Consider the following 21,556-nt stretch of genomic DNA (forward strand, 5'->3'; position numbering starts at 1 on the left):
GTATGTCTCTGCAATAACAACAAGAGTAACTGATTCAATAAGACACTTTAATAGAGAAACACATTTTAAAAAATAATAAAAATTAAATAAAACCTTTGAAACAAAGTCGAAATCCTTTATTATGACCACCACCAATTGAATTGAAAAGAGTGAAAGGGAAATATTCATCATTATGTAGCCCACCTGTGTGGATCCAGTGGAGGGATAACAGTTAACAGGCGTGCCATTGATTTACTGTGGGAGGGGAAGAAATAGAGGAGACTGGAGACAAGATGGATGACAACAGGAGATGTGGTTTTACAAAAGGCTGAACACAGTGCTCTCTACTGGCTGGGCAAAAGGCTGCTCCCACCACAAAAACCATCCGTTCAAGTTTAGGTTGTTTTACGAAAGCAACGTGAGGAACCTTCATAAGCCACTTACACACAATAATATGTGACTGGGTCTGGGTGGAGGCTAACTTGACATTCAAACTTGGTTGACTACAAACAAAATTAAAAGCTTCAGTCTCGATGCAAAGTCAGTCAGGTCACGAGTCATGACACGGCACAAAATGGAGATTTTGATAGTGAGTAAGCAATAATAAAGGCCTGAAAAAGGCCCGGTATGGACACAAGCACAGACCTACTATTACTGGACAAGATTATTAAGAACAATCTCTTACGGTTTGGATTTTACACAAATACAGATCAGATACTGCAGAAATTGTGAGGAATAAGTCTTGCACAATTCAGAGGTTAACCAACAACTAATTTGCGGAAAACTGATTCAAATTTGATATCCACTTCTTTGTAAAGACGTTCAAAGCTTATAATATATGTGCCCCCGTATGGCTGGGAGCAACTTTTGCCCAGCGAAATAATTGGGAGGAAAAACAACTCTTACATGAGCATTACATAATTCATTGACATGTTAGTAAAATATCATACTTTTTTGTTCATAAAGTCACAAGTCATTGTACAGATCAAATAATATACCAAAATGTTACTTGGAAGGGAGAGAACAAAAACATTTTTATTGTTGTTGCACAAATCAATAAACTATTTGATAAATCGGGGATATAAACAAGCCATGTCATCTTGGCATGCACAGAATGAATGTACAGTCTTACATGAAAAATTATTGTCGAACCACAAAGCACCGCTGAAATTAAAACCTCTTTTAAATGGATTTAGCGGAAAAACTGAACCAAGGACAAATAATTCCTGCAACATTGATTTTAAAAATAAGTATTCTACAGTAAAATAACATTTTATATGCCTGCAACAAAAAAAACTTTGTAAAAGCAGCCAGACACCATCTTATAAAAATGAATTTAAAAAGTTATATTACTATAAGATGCTGTGACTGCCAACAAGGTCCATGTCCATTTTTGTGAGTTGATTTTGTGAATTTGCATAATTAAAAAGGGCATACCTCTTCTTTTAAACAGCTTCTACAAAATTGAGGCACTCCCTAAACCTTGTTTGTAAATACCTAGAAAATGCATATTTACAAGTATGTTTTTTTGTTGTGATGAACCTAAAATTCACAACCTCTTGAATCTGGACCTTGGAAAATTCAAATGAACTGAAGTCCCCGTAAATGTTTTGAATGATTGTTTCAACTATGTTTAAGAGATGTTTTTCATTCCAACTAGATTTGCTTCCTGAATTGCTGACAGCATGTTTGACTCTTTTAAAAAAAAAAAAAAAAAAAAAAACTTTGATTGACGGGCTGATACTTTAAAATGAATGACTAAATAGTTACAGAAAATGTACCAGTTAGAATCCAAGGGTATTTTATTAAAATATACTGAAACATACCATTAACCAATTAAAAATAAATGAATCATGAAAAGTTGAGAGAAGATGGTTTCCAGTAAATGTGATAACAGTGGCTATTACACACAAAAAATAATCTACCAAGTCAATCAAAATCAGTCACAAATTTGCATTTGATAATCGGCAATAATTGTCATTATCATTTTATCCTACAGGCAATTTATTTTTTGAGTGTGCACACCATACATATGTATAAAGATTTGACAGCTTGATGGTTGTTAGCAAATTATTTTACAAAAATGCAAATCGATTTCACTCACAAGATACGTGTCACCCCAAAAACAAAATACATCACTGAATGGGAATGCATGTCAGAAAAATCCTACAAACGCCTGAACAATTTTTAAAAAATGTTGTGGTTAAAATAACCCACACTGATTGCATTTATTTGAAACATTTTGAGTAGTCAAAATAAAAGCATCATCTTTTTTTCTGTCTAAATTTCCAGGCAAATTGCCAGGGCAAACAGACAGAACGAGTTCTGTCATCTAAGCAACGATCTAATCAGAGCAAGAGGTTGGTAGCTAAAAGTGATGTCCGCTGATGACAAAGAGTACATGGAATATCGGTGAAAAAGACTGGTATTGCAGTACCAGTACAACTCAGATGATAAGACAGAACCAAATGGTAACTGATAGTGCTGGTCTAAACCAGCCGGTATTCTTTCGGGCCGAAGTCCTACACAAGTCTAGGGTTGCAAAAAATAGTCTAGGGTTGCAAATTTCCCCAAATTCCCAGATTTTATTTTTTAGAAATCCTGGTTGAAGAATTCCAAGTCAGACGATTCCCTAGTTGCTTACTCCCTTGCTGATTCCAGAAAACCTCAAACCGGGATTTCAGAAATACCAGGGAATGTTGGGGAACGTTGGTGACAGGATCTTTCTCAAGCCTTTCTAAAATTACCGTAAAGCTCTGAAGTGGGTCAAAGAAAAACAAGGAGATAACTGACGTAGACCCAACATCTCACTCAACGTGAATCAAAATCTTTAAAACTTGGCCGTCATCCCTCTCTATTACCTTCAGACTCCCTCAGCAGCCGAGCCTTAGTTATGACCCACGTTTACCCAGCCACTCATTTATACAGTTTGTCTCAAGTTTCTCAACATACTTTTTTTAATTTGATCTGCAGTTTTGCTTAACTGATTAGATGTTTGGTCGACATGTGATTGGACATGTAACACTTTGGAATTTAACCCCATCACGCAATATGCCTACTTCAAAGACAGTGGTTAACGGACAAATGGGAAAGCCAATCGAACAACTATCTTTGGGCCTCAGATGAAACGGCAGAGTACCATGGTTCTTCCGGAAACTAGTTTTTCCAAGTTGGAATCAGACAACAGTAGACCTCACTTCGATGCGGCTTTGCATGCTTATCAATCAATCATCATCTATCCTCTATTTTTATATTTTAAACGAGAGGGGGCCAGTGAAATAAAGGAATCGACGTGCAACCAACACATTTGTATAAATGTATAATAAAGTAATAGTTTTATTCTGAATCGTGTGTGTTTGCATGTATGTAAAAATCCCATTTACTCCACTAATCTGTTACTGAAGATGATTTTCAGGTGAGAATGTCTAAGGTTAAGGATTAAAAGCAAACCAAATGAAGTCTAAATGTAAATTCTAACATGATACAGGAATTTAGGTACATGTCTGTGGCATACAACTCAGTCATTTATTTTCTCTATATGTACAGATTAGAGGAAAATGTATCTACTTCTATACAATGCTCCATATATTTTATATGAAATTAGTTGACCACTTAGCTTTTTCCCTGTTAACACAACTATGATGAAAATCAAGACATAGAATTCCACTCAAAATGTTTAAAAAATGGGGAAAAAAAACAAACAAAAAAACAAAGTGGCCAACATAACCAACTTCAACAAGGGAAAACAGACAGGCAGCCAAGTGGTCAACCAAATTTTGTGTTTTTAAAATCATTTTTAGTTAATTTTTCTACTTTTTTTTTTTTTTGCATTACGTACATATATAAGTGTACATAATATAAGCATATATTCATATATACATAATGTGTATGTATATATACCAGTAATGCATCCATTATATATACTTATGTTTTACATATTTTTTTTAAAATTTTTATGTCAGATATGTGAAACAGAAGAAAGATTTGACTGTTACAAATAAAAGTTTAAAACAAAATAAAAAAGCGGGAAACAAAAACGGTGAATAGAAACGATTTGTAAAAGCACTTGTACCGTTTTTTTTTTTGTATTTTTCAAAAGTTTTGCCATTTATCTTTTTTTTCTCCTTTCTTTATATTTTACATGTTTTTTTCTTTATATTTTTCTAGGGGGTATTTCTCTGGGGTGAAACTCATTTAAAATAGGAATAGTATCCGTTGCTACCATTTGAACTTCCTATGCTCAGCTCTTGGAGAAGGGAAAGTGGGTCGCTGTGCTTTTTGACCTGTTCGGGACGAGCTCTGGGTTTGGGTGGGGCGCGGAGGGCACTGGCGTAGGACATGGTGGGGGGTTTGCCAGGGTTTTGGGGGCCCCCGGGGCCTTGGCCGGGCTCTGGGGCGGCCTGCTGCTGCTGTGGCTTGCTGTTGGGCATGAGAGGGGGGAATTGTCCGAGGTGCTGGAGGGAGTGGGCGGGAGGCTGGGCCGCAGCTACTGCTGCTGCCGCTTCAGCCTTCATCTGCTCCTCTGCTGCCTGCCGCAGGGCCTTGGAAGCTACTGGAGAGGGAGAAGGAGGAAGGATGAGGTGGAGGGGAAAGACGAGAGGCAGCAGAGCAAGAGGGGAAAGAGTAGGAAGAAGGGAAAGAGGAGAAATTAGGGATGAAGAGATTCAACTTCCAAAAAATACAATACGTTGGGGATTACTTGTCAATGTCAGGAGAACAAATGGTCCTACTTGGGAAGGAAACTGACACATTTGCTTTTGTCACGCTTGCATTGTTGGATTCATTGACAATGGCAGAAACATGACAGACATTTCAGCAGGAGGATTCATCAACCTTACAGTGGCCAACAAGCCAACAGCCTTCAAATTGTACTCACTAGGTCAAACCCTAATGACAACCGTCAGAAAGTGAACACCCCGACTGGCTCTCACCTGTCACAACCCAGCCACTGCTAGAATTATCACTGCCAAGTACAATGAGTGCAGTAGGTTACACTTGATCTGCACTGTACCTCGTTCGGGTACATAGTCAATAGAATGCTGAATAATTAGCATAACAGTTTGATAACGGTTTAAAAAGTCATGTGTGGTGCTGCTGATACATACCTAGGAGGTCCCGGTGTTGAATGAGTGTGCTGGCTCCGTTGCATGGAATGTTCTGGAACGGGCCGGGGCCGCCACCGTTGCCGGGCCACAGCTCGGGCGGGGGGTAGCCGTAGGGGGCGTGGGGGTGTTGGTGGGGGTGAGGGTGTTGGTGTGTGTGGGGGTGCTCCTGGGGATCTGGCGGGCAGGGCTGTGGCTGCTGCTGGGCCAAGGCGGCGGCGTTGGCGGGGGATCCCTCGTCTGGGTAGCTGGAGGAGATCCGCCGCTGGTAGAGGGGCCGCCCGGGACCCCTGGGTTCATACTGAGAGAGGGAGAAAGAAAATAACAGAGACAGGTGGGACACAGAAAGGAGGCAAGGAAGGAGAGAGAAAAAAAGACAATCTAGGTCAATCACAAGGTTCTCATTTCACTTATACAACACATTCACTCTTCTGCCAGAGTGCCCATTACAGTTCCCGTAAGCTGGGAAGATGCAGGGAATCATGATTAAAATCCTGGAAAACTCAAGGGAATACCAATAAGACGTGATAAGAGCCACATGAGGGGACAGGCTGAGCATTCCGAAGAGCAGTAGAGAAAAACACCCATTCTGAAATTGGACAGTGGTATGAAAACAGAACAGCCCTCGGACCAGAACACCATTCAAAGGTGTTGATGACTGTGGTGAGCTGAGCCTCAGCCTGTGAGAGACCCTTGGGGGGGGGGGGGGGCAAAAACTGTTTTGGAAAATCTGACCGTTTCAGTAAAAAAAAGGACTGACTTCAATCATCAGTTGAACGTTGATTCCGGGTTATGCGTGCGGGTGTTAAGAAGCGCGGCTTGGTGGGTCATTTTGGAGGACGCATGACTCGACATTCACCTCTCCCAAGCCTGTTGGGGAGTTGCAGCGATGAGACAATATAGTAATTGGATATCAAAAAATTGGAGAGAAAGGGGGTAAAATATATATTTTTTAGATTAGCTATAAAATTGCAAAGTTTTCTTCCCCATGTGTAGAATTGCTAGAAGTTAGCCGTTTTCCCCCCAAAACATATTTGTTTTAGGTGGAGGGGTGAGACTTGACTAGTGCAGTATTGAAACTTGACTAGGTGAGAGGTGAGGTGGTGTGCCGTCTCTCCAGGTCTGACTAGCCACCCTGCGTTTCCTGCTCAGGCAGGTTTGACTGCCACAGCGGCGCAAAGAGCTAAATAACCTTTAGAACGATGTTGCACCTGGACAAATTATCGAAAATATGTTTGGTAAAAATACTATGATTTACCGTGGCACAGCGCCACAGCTAAATGAACGCAGCGAAAACACTGGAGTCCTAACACTTCAACTGGATACACTGTGGGCGAATATCCTTTTCAGATCGGATATTGGCACCCGAAAAGAGCAATGTCTTCCAATAACGTTAATTGCCTGTTAAAATCTAATAAAGGAAAATGCCACGAGGTCGACTAGGCTGCCACGTTAATCGAACAGGCTAGACAATAACACATACGTAGGATGGAGAGGGCTGCTTATTCACTCTGTGGTCTGACCCAGCTGGGTAGGATCAAATGCCTTGGTCGTGTTCATTAGGGACCCGCAACGGAAAATGTTTTCAAACATTTTGCACTGGGAAATTAAAATTTGTGTTGGACAAGTCCATGTAGTCCCTGCTCGTTTGTCCGTTTGGTGCCTAATGAACAACCATGCACACACACACACTAGCTCTCCAGGACAAGGGTTGCCCAAACCCTGGACCACACCTTCACCCACAGAAATCCTTAATGCTATGCCCTAGCATCTCCTGTCCTCAGTCACCTGGCTTTAACTTTCTACTCCGACAAAGTTAGGAAACTATTTTCCCAGCGTTAGGAGAGCTTCTGAGCAATATGCTGCGCTTTAACTGATACACGTCTCCTTTTCTCACAGTCATTTTTAGGTCAGAAAAACTAATTACAGAGAGTGAGAAAGTCACAGCTTCCATTTCCTGTGATGTCATGGTGAGAATTTTCTCTCTCCAAACATTTATGTATTAAAATCTTGAAATACATTTACATGCACCCGTCCGTGCTAAAACGTAGCATTGGAAGTGACAGACAGGGCATACTAGTAACGGTGACAGCAACTCTATTCTTCACACACACACACACGGATGGAGCATGGTCCTTACCTCTTCTACATTGTGAAGGGCGGTGGCACCTGTTGTTCTGGGGGAGAGAGGGTGGTAGGGCTCCTGGCCTGGGCCTTGACCCTGCTGCTGCTGTTGGTGCTGCTGGTGGTGGAGCTGCATGAGGTGGACCTGCTCCTGTCTACTGGGGTGGGCCATGACGGGCAGCCCATAGGGGAAGCCCTGGCCCTGGGCCAGCATGTGGTTCTGGGCCACGCCAGCTCCGCCGTGAGGCCACTGGGCCTCCTGGAGGAGGTACTTGACCTGCGGGGGCGGGGTAGTAGAGTGGCCCAGCTGGTGGGGGTAGGTGTTGGGGTTGTAGAGCTGGTTCCCCGGGTGCTGATGGAGACCCGGGTTATTGAGGAGCTCCAGCTCGTGGCTGGTGGGGTCTCGGCCGGGATAGGGGCCAGGGGGGAAGGGGCCGGTGTGGTTGGAGGTTACAGACGAGGGGGAGGAGGGGTCTCCCGGGGAGCGGGACTGGACCTGGCGGTACTGGAGCAGGCGGGACTGGGGAGGGGGCTGCATCTCGGGCTGATCCTGGGGGGCCATCTCTCTTAGGAGGCCTGGGAACCTACGGAGGACAGAAGACAGATATATACCCTTAATATCCAAAGGCAGTCAAGTCGGTAGAAAGAGAGGGTGTGAGCGGAGAGTGAGAGGAAAAACAGCCCGAGATCGAAAGAGCGCGCGGGGGAGAGAAAGAGAACAAGACAAAGCCGTTGTCGGCCCTGAAGGTTACCTAGTGAAAGGCGGTCCGCCAGCCTCGTCCTCCATGCCGGCGCTCATTCTCCAGTTGGCCCGTGCCAGCAGCTGAGGGGGGAAGCGGGCTAGGCCGGGCTGGGCCAGATGGGCCAGCTGCTGGGGCAGAGGGAAGGCCACACCGCCCTGGAGGAAGGGCCCGGGCTCACCCCACTGGCCCAGCCGCGCCTGCTGGCTCAGGGCCTCCAGAGTTAGGGAGTCTGTTGTAGGGAAAGAGGGAGCGAGATTGTTAGATTATGGTTTGATACTGTATCAAAAAACTATTATATTAGTGTCACATCATATGATGTAAAAAACATCATTCTGTGACACTTGCTGTATTTTGAAAGTTCTATATATTGAAAGTGTAATTGCTGACATGCAAAACATTTTGGGAGTGTATCAACAGTGGACTAACAAATACCAAAAGATAAAGTGTTTGCCTAAGTAGTAGAAGCATCGGAAGACTAGGAGACATCAACAGATTGCTTAAACCTAGGCCTGTCCGAGTGTCTTTAGATATGAAAATATCAAAGTTGTAGTGACAAGGGGTTGTTTCTGGACCCGGTCAAAGACTCAAATTAAAAACAAGCCATAGCCTACGGTCGCTACCTCACAGCCCAACCAAGGTGTGTGAAACAAAGAGCAAACTGGAACTACAAGAGTTGTTCAGACAGAATCATTTAAATAAAAGGTGTTTAATTATTAAATTCATATATGTCGGTATAATTAAACCCAGATGAATGCTGTAGAGTCACGCGTTAGGTTTAATTAACAAAAAAAACACCTTTTATTAAACTTCCCATTTGCTCAGAGAACAGATTATATATTTAGTGAAAGAGTAAGGTTGACAGTGTAATGTTATCCTTTCTGGGTGAAAAAGAACTTGGAACTTTGCCTAAGGTCGGTACTGAAATCCAGCCACTCAAATGGAAAATAGTTGTTTTCAGAAAGCCATTTCAAATAAAGAATTTCAGTCAAACACTATTTTCTCTGGATTAACCATGACTTGAACCATTCAAAGTTCAAAAACGTTGTTTCCCTATAGCTAATTACCTGACCTTTTGTGTAATTATGTGAAAGTGATACTGGCATCAACTTTAAAACAAAAGGCGAGGGGCAAAACTGATTACTGGATCTCCCACAACAACAGGAGGCACTCACCGAAGTGCCCAGAACCATCAGTTTAGTCTAACGTGACCTCAGACTGTTGCATGTCAAAAGATACAGACCACACACCCACTACCACCACCACCACCACCTCCTCTCGGGGATTCTGAAGAAAAACTAATTGAAGTGTTGACCAATTATAACCTTATCTGTGTCCCAAGTCATAAAAATACAGACTAGGAAGAGACTGCAGCGAAAGCTATACATGCATACAGTAAATAGATCAACAGGAAATGCACACAGCTACAACACAGCAGTGAAATAACTCCAAGGTGATCATTCCACTGGACAAGTCATTTCACCAACATCTCGTCCCATTTGGAAAAAGGTGCTTCCTTCTTTGTGCGCAGGCCTTTGTCACTGAATGACAAGAAACATTTCTGGACAAGACATTTATGTCCTTGGACAAACTATAGTGTGAGCATCAACACATTTTTCTCAAACCAGTGTCTACTTCACACAAGAAAAACGAGGCTTCCAGTTTGGACTATTTGCAGCATGGATGGTTGGTTCCTGAGGTTGGTTGAGTAATACATTCTCTATGAGAAGACTTGAAGTGAACTTGGGAGTTGGGAGTTCATTCACCCTAAATGCCCATACGGCAACCTCAGTGCCACGTGCTGGGATGTATGTGTCCTCAACCTCTCCATCATTCTGTCAAACTACCTTGCCCTCTGTCTTGAGATAAGAGAAGGGTCTGTCCTGCTGTCTGGCGCTCTGTCTCGATTTGACAACCTCAAGAGCCTTTACATACAGGGGTGTCTGCCTACGATTCTTCCGGAGACCTTCCAAGGGGCTGTCCAGGGTGAAGAAACTCTCTCTGTACTGCAATAAGTGTTACAATTCATCACTTCTATCCAACACCTTTACTGACCTGACTAACCTGGAGGAAGTCTATTAATAATTATAGGCTTTCGAGCCTGGACTTTACATCAGAAGAGATTGTCATTGAACTGTTCCGAAACCAAAAAGGGAGCGGTTCTTGAGCTTCCTTACTTCTATCGTCTTCAAGAGGTGTTTCTTACATTCCCTAATGCACGTCGTTGAGAAAAAGGAGCATTCAAATGCTTTGAAAACATCTCATCTCTGTCTTTGCCCGCTATTGATGCGGTACAGAAACAGCTTCTGCAGTCTGGTATCAACAGATTAGGTTATTTTCCCTTTGGCGAGAAAAGCATTTCCTTTGTGAGACGGTATATTCAAACTGTCAATCACACAACCTGAATTAGATCACTGTAAATTCAGGAACTACATCACATCCACAGTCAAAAATTGCTTGGGTATAAAGATGATAATTCTTGTTGGCTTTGGATTTCATGCCAGCATAAACTTTAGCTTGATACATTATCTGAAGAATGTCACCAAGATGAGTTTCCCTTTTTGACAAAGCTGAGCTTGGTGTTCTTTGTGACTGACACTCAAGAGACCCGTCACCTGGCTGAAGACACTGTCTCTGAAATGGCTCAACATAACATCGCAGAGCAGTTCTGTTGTTTCACACATTTGGAGTGGCTGGATTTAGCAATCAATCAAATCACCACTATTGTCTACTTTACATTTAATGGACATGTTGTCAATTGAGGTTCCTAGACCTACGTAGTAACAATATTTCACAGATTACCAAGTACGTTTTCTATGGCCTGCGTAGCTTGGAGACCATAACACTGGAAGATAACCCAGTTGTTCACGTCAAAGTTCATGCATTCATCCACCTTACTTCCCTAAAGACTATAGATTCCGGAAACTTTCTCCCTCCAACCAGTGAGTCAGAGAATAGTGTGAATCTTCCCTCAGGGGTTGATTCACATAACAATTTTCTCAGTGTGTTACATCCTGTCCATTATCATTGGCAGCGACCCCAAAACCAGGCATGGCCCTTCGACTCCGTGTCCCAACCGTGTCCTTCCAAGACTGCTGGAGGCTGTTCTTCCAATCTGTCGTCAGCCTCGCGGCCAAGACAGAGCGCCTCCTGTGTGGGTCTCACTTTGCCGCAAAGTACTTCCCCTCCCTGCAGGAGTTTGACTTCCAGTCAAAGCTCTATGCCAAGTTTACGGACATGACTGACCTGAACAGGCTTGTGCAGTTGAGGTATCTGAAGCTGGAAGAACTGGACCTTTACCTGCAGCCAGGGCCATGTTCCACAACCTGACCAGGCTGGAGAGCCTGAACCTTAATGACAGTGGAACCCTAAGTCTAGAGGAGAACCTGAGCAGAAACCTGCACTCCCTCGGGCAGCTGGCTGCGCGAATCGATGAGGAGTTCACCACGATGGGAAGCTTCCCAGAACCCCTGACCAACCTGAGGTACACGCTATTCGCGGATCCTCACCTGTACTGCAGCTGTGACAATGCTTGGCTAATGACCTGGGCCCAGAGACAAAAACAAGTCCAGGTCATCTTGTTTCAGGCCAGAGAAGTGGAGCTGACATGCAAGACTGCTAACGATATCCAGAACTTGGAGGCCAACTGGACCCTGGACCTGGGATTTGTCCTGTTCCTCTGCACCTCCATGGCCCTGCTCCTCTTCATGCTGGTGGTCCTGCTCTATCAGCTGGCCCTCTTCCACATTGTCTGAGGCTGGCTGGAGGAAGGATTGCGGAGGCCCAACCCCAGGTACCGCTATGACGCCTATGTGTCGTACAGCAGAAAAGACAAGTCCTGGGGCCTCCCTATGTCTCTGTCTGCACAGCAGGGACTTACAGCTAGGGAAGGACATTGTGGACAACATCACAGCGAGCCTCTACGCCAGCCACCACTTCCTGAGCAGTAACTGGTGCTCGCTGGAGCTGAGACTGGCCACTCTCCGTATGCTGGTGGAGCACAGGGACTTCCTCATCCTGGTATCCTGGAGGACATCCCACATAGGCAGATGTCTGCCCACCACCGTCTGGCCAGAATGGTCAAGACCAGGACCTACCTGGACTGGCCCCGTCACACAGCCTGCCTTCTGGGACCATCTGTGGACCAAACTGGCCCTTCCTGAACCACAGCCAGACTTACGCAACACACATTTACAACTGTATCACAACAAGAGTATTCAACATTTACAGATTCTTGTTTGTTATTTTGTTGTTATTATCGTTACCTTGCTTTGAATAAACTTCCCGGTTAGAGGGGACAAACAAAAAAAAAGTTGCACTTGTAGAATTTGAACTCTATGGTAGAACTCACCCATCCCATCTCCCAGGCCTCCTTCCTGGTTTTCCTCTCCGAAGCTGTTAACTCGGCTGGGCTGCGACAGGGCCGGGTGGTGCCCCACCTGGTGGCCCATCTGGGACCTGATGGAATTCCCAATCTCCTCCGGCCCCTCCTCCTCAGTCTCCGGCACACCCCTGTGGGAGGCCATGGCCCCACCAAAGAAGGAGGGGTTGTGGTTGCCGCTGGCGTAGGCTGGGGATAGCTGGGCCGAGTGATGCTGGCCCATGGCCGGGCCCCCACCTGGGTGCTGGGTCGGCACCCTAAAGGGGAGCCTGGACACGCCGGGGTACTGTGGGGGGAAGGCCCGACCCACGGGATGGGGGGCAAAGGCCGGGTTGGGGGGCGCCAGGTGGTAATTGAGGGGTCTTTGGCTTGAGTTGTCCTTGCGGTGGAGCATGGCATTGGGGAAGCCCAGTCCGTCCGTCTGAGAGTCCAGACCCCGGCCACCGCCCGGATCACACTCTCCCTGGAGCAGTTGAAAACAAAGTGTGAGCAGGGCTACAATCACATTGCTCATTTAGCCATATAGCAATTCTACAGAATAAATTAAACTGTATTCATTTATACATGTATCAATTCTAAATGGTTCATTAACTATAAATGGGTTGGTTAGCTGACAACGTCAAGAACACGATGCTTCATTCGGGCAGAAGTCTGTGTATTGTTGTGATTCTGGACGGCCAGAAACGATGACAAGAAATTGCTAGGTGGGGAAATCGCAGGTGGCTCGTTTCAGCCAGTTGTATCTTGTTCTTGATACCATGTGTTGTTTTTTTGTTTTGACTGATGTCACATTTATGCTAATAAGGCTCAAATTAGCTAGCTCGCTAACCAACAATTGCAACGATGTATTTGAGAGAAAACAAGTGCTGATTGTGCAAATGTATTTATGTTTTCAAAAACATTGGAGACTAAATATAGTTTACATGTTGTCAACAATCAAGCCAACCCAGTCTGTTTCTCCCCATAGTTGTACACACGTCGGTTTTGTTGCTAAACAACCAACCACTCTAATATCAATACTTATTTCTGTAAATACGTGAGCAAAACATTCCTCTTTGAAATCATGTATTATTTGAATTATTGCTAAATAGAGGCTTTAATGGAGACTAGTAAAAGTCCTTTTTCTCATTGTGATAAAGCACCAACTAAGCCCACAGCGTGACTACAGAGCGAGTCAACAACATACCTGTTTGTCCTTCATCTCCGAGGTCTTCCTCTCTGGTGTCTGCAGCCGACTCTGTTCGGACTTTGCACACCCGTCCATTTTACCTGGGGGGGGGGGGGGGGGGGGGGGGTTCAAAAATGCAGGCAACTTTTCAGCTACTGTGCTGTGTGTGAGTTACTGTGCTAAGACACCAACTTCACACAGTTTCTAGCAATTTCCACATTAAAGCACTTCAACTTATTTGCTACACACCGTTTCTGACAGAATCAGTCTGAAGCTCCTTGTCGGGACTGGTCTGCTGGCCCATGCCCAAGGGGGAGGGGTGTGTGACTCCGCCGTAGGGGATGGGCGAGCCCCGGTTCTGGGCCTGCAGCAGGTTCAGGTTGTAGGCCATGGCCGCCTGGTGGCTCATGATGCGTGGGTCCATGGCAAAGCGGTTCTGGTAGCCGGGCCACGGCAACTGGATGGGGACAGACTGGACATCACATCAATACGAGTCAATATAAATCAATCCATGCAATACACCTAGTCAGAGCAGACAGGCTCGACAGGATGCAGGTCAGCTAATTCCAGTGGTGTTCTATCGAAGTTCATTCTAAAATGTTGACTACAGTGCATTCTCCCTGTTAAATAAATAAAAATATCGGTAGAACCAAATAAGTGCAAGTCTAGGGAACAGATCATTCCTAAAGAGTGATCTTGGTACCTAGGCCAATTTATGCAATGATCCCTCTTTCCCCATGGACATCCTAGTAAAATGCATTAAGACTTTCACAAATGGCAAGTAAATACATATGCAGGAGATACTGTGTTGAAGAGTGAACGCAGCTTGCCTTGATGCGTCGAGCTGAACTACCATGCTAGATATTTAAGCATTTTGAAGATATTTATTTCTATTATAAACTGGTTTATATACCACAACCCCCCAGGGAAGTGCCTTATTGCTATTATAAACTGTTTTATATACCACAACCCCCCCCCCCCCCCCCCCCCCCCATGTGCAGATGGTCTATGTGAAAAGCACAGTGGCTGATGCAGGTCGGAGGAAACAGACAGTGTGTTCAAATATTCATCTGTTTCGGTGAGGGAGAGCAGTTTGATGCTGGATCGGTCTCTGCCACCTGTCAGACCGACTGGTTGAGTGAAACATATCCCTTTATTACAGTGGGTGCAAATTGATTGACAATAGTGAGCAGGAATACAATGAACATTTTAAAAAAAGGCCATTTTGAACAAAGCACATTCACTCACCCCCCCCCCCAAAAAAAGAGGCATTGGTATGCGAAGGAATGAAGGCTCTCCGATTGTTTGCATGGTCCACATAATAAACTAACTCCTATATAAATGTATTTATCAAAAAAAAGTATGACAAAAAAATCCTCCTCAAATATAAAGAAAAGGGCCCTGAAAACAGTAAAACAATCTTCTGCTTCCCAAAATGATGAAACAGAAAAAAGGATGCCATGTATCTAATGAGAACATCATTTTAAACAGTCTTCCCCTCCGTGTGTCGACACTTAGCTATTTGCTGTGGCAAATCATACTCCTGATTAAAAAAAAAACCCCAACTCATTCTATCAGCCCTGTGCCATTATGGTTTAATGGGAAAATAAAACAGCCTAGGTTGGGTTAGACGGAGAGAGTTGACTTTCTTTCCATTACTGAACGAGGAATAACGAGCATGAAATATCACCCCGCGGGCCGAGCTGAAAATGTTCAGACTAACAGAAGTCATTATTCTCAATTAACGTGTTGTTTTCTGTCTTGTTTTCAGACAAGGAGGAGACGGACGGAGACCGAGGGCCCAAACAGAAAAAGAACATTTTGCAATCAAGCTTATGGGGATTTTGACACTCTATTAGCAATCGTTACGCGCTGCTGAGTTTTCGTTAACAACTCGGCGTAACACCACAGCCCAACTGACAAGTCTGAATTAAATGCAGTATTGCATAAGGGGTCCATGTTTTTTCCTCGACTGATTCATCACGTTACAACCCAAAGAAATCTAGTTTTCTTTGAATCTCAAATAAACAGTGCATTTAGACCAAGAACGAACACCAACTGAAAGACTTGTGTAAGTCAGTGTGTGTGTGCTAGCATGCATAAGAGTGTACGGTACGCTGTATGCTCTTGCGCACACAGTTAACCCCTTCCAACTCCGACTCAAAGTAACACACTTACAAAAATGCATGAATTCAAACCAAAACCCACATATTTTGAGTCTTCCCTCAACAATAAACAACTACAATTCCCAGTAGCAGTATACTTACGGGCAGTGGCATGGACATGACCATGTTGGCCCCGTAGACGGCGGGCACGTAGAGGATGCTGGCACCCGTGTGGGGGTCTATCCTCTGCACGGGACTGGGGGACTTGCCCATGCCGCCAGGTGTGCCCCCTAAGGGCGGCGTGAACGCCCGGATGGGGTTGCCCATCAACACCGGGGGGTTGGGTTGAACTGGAGAGGGTTGGGGGAGGAAGGGAAGAGGAAAATAAAAGTTCACATCTGCTAACAATGTGCAACTCTTAGAAGTAGAAGAGAATAGTAGAATAAAACATAAAAGTTTATATCTGCTAATGATTTGCTACTCCTAAGTGATATTCATTTCAGCAGTGGCTGGTCTTGTTGCTAAGGGTTTTATTATCTAGACCAAATCACTGTTTTGGTCTGTGTTATTTGTGCCTATGCAGACCAAGCTAATTTCCCCATGAGATAAGTTATTGTATTTTCAAACAATTGGTACTTAAGATGTCTTAACTTAATACTGTGTTGCATTCTTTTTCACAACAACAACTGCACCATGTTGGTCTTCAAGTGTAGACAGCTCCTGTGAAGATCTAGCTAGAAGGATAATTCCTTGACCCCCAGACAGGGATAAAGAACATTTAACCTCATAGAAACTGCCACAGTAGCTGTGGGCCTAAAGTTCTGCCGGTGACGTCGAGGTGGGTGATGGGGGACAGGATGGTGACGGAGCGCTCAGTTCTGTTGCATGATTATGTTGATTATGCTGGCAGTGATTACTGCGATGATGAGAGTAATAACATGTACACTGTTATGACGGTACTCTTGGTACGCTTCCCTGTTCTCGTCGCTCCAGCTCTCTGTCTAAAGGGATGGCACAATATGCCTCCTTCCTCCTCCTGTCCATCTCTCCCCTGCGCGCCTGGTGCTTTCTCCATACGGGGTGACTAGAATCATGGTGACAGAGCTCCTACACAGCAGGGTACACTGTGCTCTGTGCTACAGCTCTCTAATAGTGAATATTCACATCCCAGTGGAACGTGAACCATTGAGAAGTGAATCCAATCAATGGAAAATAAAGAAATATGGTGTCCTTCCTGTATTATGAATAACACATTTTGAGTATGTTTGTGGAGAGATGGAAGTTTAAGACTTGGACAGTGCTTCAGCCTCAAACTACATACAGCTAGAGTATGGTGTTCTTGACTTGTTCACCCTTACACTAACAATGGTAACTGTTTCTGTCTGTGTGCGAGTGGTTTGTATTGGGATTCGTGTGGACTCCAGAAAGAGTATCCCGAAGTGGATACAAATAGACAAGTCAACACTCAGATGATGGAAGGAAGAGAAAATATGGACACTCACCAAATCCTTCAGGTGGGAAGTGCTCTGTGTGGTTCGCATGTTGACCTTTCCCCTGGAAGAGAATGAGAGAGAGAGGGAGGCACCCTTAGAAAGCGCTGGAGCGAGAGAAGTGGAGGAGTGCAAGGCTCCCTATATGAAGCGGTGGGCAGGCGATGGCCCACATATGTCACAATGGCTACATGGTTAACGCTTCCAAAACACTTTAAAATAGCCAACCCTGTTGAATCTAAAAAGGCAATAACACTCTTGGAGGATAATGCATTCACTGCAGCTCTTGAATATAAAGCCACCGTGCGGATTCATGAGAGAGGCAGCTATAGTAGTCTAGGGCCAGGAGTTTTACCTAACGTGACCGGATTAGGGAAAACGCTGATAGAAAGAATAAGCAAATGGGTCAACACATTTCAAACATCCTGCATTTGAGTTCTTCGCCTACTTTCGCTTTCATGCGGTCAAGTCATGTGGGCAGAAATACTACTGGCCCTAAGATATCAAAACGCCGTAGGTTTCCTATTTTCCCACTCCTCGCTTCCTTATTTAAAATAATTTGACCAATTCTGTGCTCATTGAAAAATGTCCATCCTACACTGGCATGTCATCTAATAAACTCTTCAGCTGGAACTGGGTGTTCTTTTGCTGTTATGATGGTCGTACACAGAAGCGCTTCCTTACATTATTACTGTATTAAAAAGGCTAGCATACACCACGCACGTTTTTCATCAGTTTCTCTGCTAACGAGGACTGACACTAACTGGAGTGAGCAAGCAAACACAATACCCCATTTAGCAGACACTTTTTCCCAACGCAACTTACACAAGCACGCACCAATAAGTCTTAATTATCTCTCTCCATCTCCACTCACTCTCGCTCGCCATACAGAAGGGAGAGGCAATTCTGTGCCCCCAGGTTCCATTTTAACGCCCTCACAACGTTGGGCCGTATCTATTTTCAAACAACAACGAAGTCTGACATTGATTGTTATGTGACCAACAACATGGAAGTTCTCGATCCAATTGACTTTCGGTGGATTGAAACCTGTTGCATTATTGATGCACTGAGGAATGTACACAATCATCGACTTTAGCGTGTCTTAGCGTAGCCGAGCTGAGGCACGCAGTCCCCCTAGGTGGTGGTGTTAACTGATAACACTTGCCATGGTTTCCCTTGGGAGGGATGCGCCTCATGATAGGTTAGATGGCTGGTTTGGGTTCCCTTTATAGGTTTAGACACTCAGGGAATGCTTCTTGTAGTTGTTTTAAACTATTAAAAGTGAGAGTCTTTCACTATTAAATATAACATTGCCTAGTTAAATAAAGTCAACGCAGGACAAGCTAGTTAACATGGTTGATGATATTACTAGGTTAGCTAGTGATTACATGAAGATTGATTGTGTTCTAAAATATAAGTTTAATGCTAGCTAGCAACTTACCTTGGCTTCTTGCAAGCCACAAGGTCCTTTTAATGCTGCACTTGCGTAACAGGTGGACAAGCCTGCCACACAGTCTCCTCGTGGATTGCAATGTTATCGGCGTCCAAAAAGGCAGATTACCGATTGTTATGAAAACTTGAAAATCGGCCCTAATTAATCGGTCGACCTCTACTCTCAATGTCACTCCTGCCAAGCCAACCTCTGTCACAGGTACAATACAGTGGCTAATGATAGCTCCATTGCATCTGCCTGGCATAGATCCTTCTAAGTCTATGCCAGGCCAGATGACCAGTGCCACACAGCTAGAGAGGGAGATTGAGACAGAGCTGGAGGAGGACACCTTCAGACCAGGGGACACCGGGTGATGGCAGCAGCATTTCCTACTTAGCAGCCATATTGGACCAGTGATATTGGGAGCTCGGAACGAGTCTACGCAAAGTGACAGCAATGTCAGATGCACCTGGAGGATGAATACCTGATCAAGACGGGCTCACGCGCTCTCACACACACACACACACACGGTTATCAGTCAGCTCACACAAGATGGCAAACAAACTGTGTCGAAGAGGTCTGGCCACATTTCTCTGCAGCAGTGTCTCTAGAAGATGCTTTTATCAGCAGCCTTTTAACACACATAAGATAGATTACAGCAAGTCTTTGTTTTGGTGAGGGCAGAATGGAAAACATACTTTGAGTGTCAACTGTAGCAGACGAGAGGTGAAACTCCCTGTCAGGATGTGTGTGTTTGACACATATGAGTATGTGCACGCACCTAGGTGCAAGTTGGCATTTGAGTATGTGTACTGTGTATACAAGAATGTATGTGTATGTCATACAATATGGCCAAAATACCATTCGTTTGTGAATAATAAAAAAAGTTATAGTGCACGGCAACAAATTAAGTGGTTTAAATGTTTTTATTTAACCTTTAACTAGGCAAGTCAGTTAAGAACAACTTCTTATTTACAATGACGGCCTAGGAACAGTGGGTTAACTGCCTTGTTCAGGGGCAGAACGACAGATTTTTACCTTGTCAGCTCGGGGATTCGATCTTGCAACCGGTCACTGGTCCGACTCTCTAACCACTAGGCTACCTGCCGCCCCAATAGGAGTTCTCTTTCCGATTGCTTTATAGCGTTCAACCAAACCAACCAACAATAAAGAATAGGACTAAACTGACAGTGAAGTGGTCATACTTGTAGGACTTTCGATAAGAGATTTAAAATCCTCTTTGGTTGACTTCATCTCTGGCACTCAACCAATGGTTTCCATTTGCATAGTTATTTTTTCTCTTCAAGCATTTATAAATTTCTTAATTTCCTGCATTCATTTCCTCTATTTAGTACCCCCCAAAAATCCTTTACGAGAATAATGATTCTATATGACTTTGTAACCTCAGTGTCAACTGCAATTCTTACTTCCACCAGTAGTGGCAGTCAGACAATCTCTGGGGGTCTGTACTCAGTTGTTGACTGTTGTGCTTGCAAGTTAACTAGTAGTTCTCAACTGTTAGCCGTTACTGGCAAAAAAACCGGATGATTATCATCCTTTTTTTGAGGCAATACTGAATAATGTAACATTTAATTTCTGACATTAAAACAACATTATGGAAGGTAAAGTAAAAATCCAAACTGGTCCATGAATGAATACCGATACTGTTTACCGCCCAGCCCTACATGGCAGGAGACAGCGAGGCTTACTACTGACCTTTCTGTTTGGAGTAGTATTTTAAAAAAGAGTAAGAGCCTGTAACCAACCCACAATGTGTGTGTGTGTGTGTGTGTGTGTGTGTGTGTGTGCCAGTATGCGTGCCAGTGTGTGCTATTATGTGTGTTAGCGTGTGTGGAGGTGCGCGCGACTGTCTGCACACACGTGTGTGAGATGTGGATATCCACCTCATTAGACGCAGGGAGCGATAGAGGGGCTTGGCAGCTGTGGTGATTTAGTTCACCTTTATGCCAGTAGCGAGGACAGCAGAAAAACAGTTAACATTTTCACAGGGCGAGACACACACACACAAAAAAAAAACACTTTCGAAAAGTAAAACACGGTTTTGCGATAATAATAAAAACTACCTAGAGGACTTACTTGACAGGAAACTACTGTTGCTGCAACCACAAAAAATATTTTTTTTCCAAAAGGCCCGCGAGGGAACCAATTACATTGTATTGAACTGAAGTTAATTTCATTGAAAATAAGATTCACTCCTTGAGCCCTAAAACCACTGACTACGCGAGTGTACTCTTGTACTACTACCACCAAGACAAAGACGCTGGATAGCCAGAGCCATGCATCCCTCTCATTAGGGCTGTGACAAAGGCATGGAATTTTAGATGAAGGTAATTGGTCAGCCAAATGATTGCACCCCCCCCCCCCCCCCCACCAAAACACTATATCTAAATCAAATGAGAGCCTTTTTACAACAGCAGTTGTCACAAACCGCTTACACAGAAACAGAGCCTAAACCCCCAGAGAGCAAGCAATGCAGATGTAGAGGCACGGTGGCTAGGGAAAAACTCCCTAGAAAGGCAGGAACCTACTGTAGGAAGAAACCTAAAGAGGAACTAGGCTCTGAAGTGGCCAGTCCTATCCTATTTTTGTTAAGACTGACATTTTCTCCTCCACGCTTGACTGCATGTGCTGCTGCAGGAAGGGGGCGTTGCCTAGGCAAACCAGGACTTGTTTGCTACAACAACTTGATTGTATCAGCAACGAGCAACAACGTTTTATCATGTTGTAGAGGCCATGTTACAGCAGAAACAGACTCAAATGCACGAATGCCCATCAGTCCTGTATTCAAGCAGATGTTTGTTTGACACAAAATTATAATAAATAAATACAATTTGTATGGTTAGTTTATTTCCATGACTGTCTTCATCCATAACTGTTGGTTACACGGTTATAAGGTAATTGTGACAGCCCTCTCATCACGGTTCACTTAATATACACTTAGTGTACAACACATTAGGAAGACCTTCCCAATATTGAGTTGTACCCCCTTTCGCCCACAGAAGAGCCTCAATTCG

General features: G+C 44.2%; 1 protein-coding gene across 7 annotated transcripts in view; it reads right to left on the minus strand.

The window, feature by feature from the left end:
• Positions 1-29: 29 nt before the first annotated feature.
• The window catches only part of LOC110493160 (probable helicase with zinc finger domain), a 61,863-nt gene continuing 40,336 nt past the window's right edge, over positions 30-21,556 (minus strand). For 4 of the 7 annotated variants that reach the window (XM_036949701.1, XM_036949699.1, XM_036949702.1 and 1 more), the window contains 9 exons: positions 17,102-17,153; positions 15,762-15,949; positions 13,744-13,966; positions 13,513-13,595; positions 12,297-12,789; positions 7,958-8,177; positions 7,222-7,789; positions 5,085-5,382; positions 30-4,531 (listed from right to left, as the gene is read on the minus strand). In XM_036949701.1, coding sequence (XP_036805596.1) covers positions 4,170-4,531; positions 5,085-5,382; positions 7,222-7,789; positions 7,958-8,177; positions 12,297-12,789; positions 13,513-13,595; positions 13,744-13,966; positions 15,762-15,949; positions 17,102-17,153 — 2,487 coding nt within the window. In that variant the 3' untranslated portion in view covers positions 30-4,169. The remainder of the gene's footprint in view (positions 4,532-5,084; positions 5,383-7,221; positions 7,790-7,957; positions 8,178-12,296; positions 12,790-13,512; positions 13,596-13,743; positions 13,967-15,761; positions 15,950-17,101; positions 17,154-21,556) is intronic. The other 3 variants (XM_036949705.1, XM_036949704.1, XM_036949703.1) reach the window with 3 other exon arrangements.

This window comes from Oncorhynchus mykiss, chromosome 17, assembly GCF_013265735.2.
Source record: "Oncorhynchus mykiss isolate Arlee chromosome 17, USDA_OmykA_1.1, whole genome shotgun sequence".
NCBI lineage: Eukaryota > Metazoa > Chordata > Actinopteri > Salmoniformes > Salmonidae > Oncorhynchus > Oncorhynchus mykiss.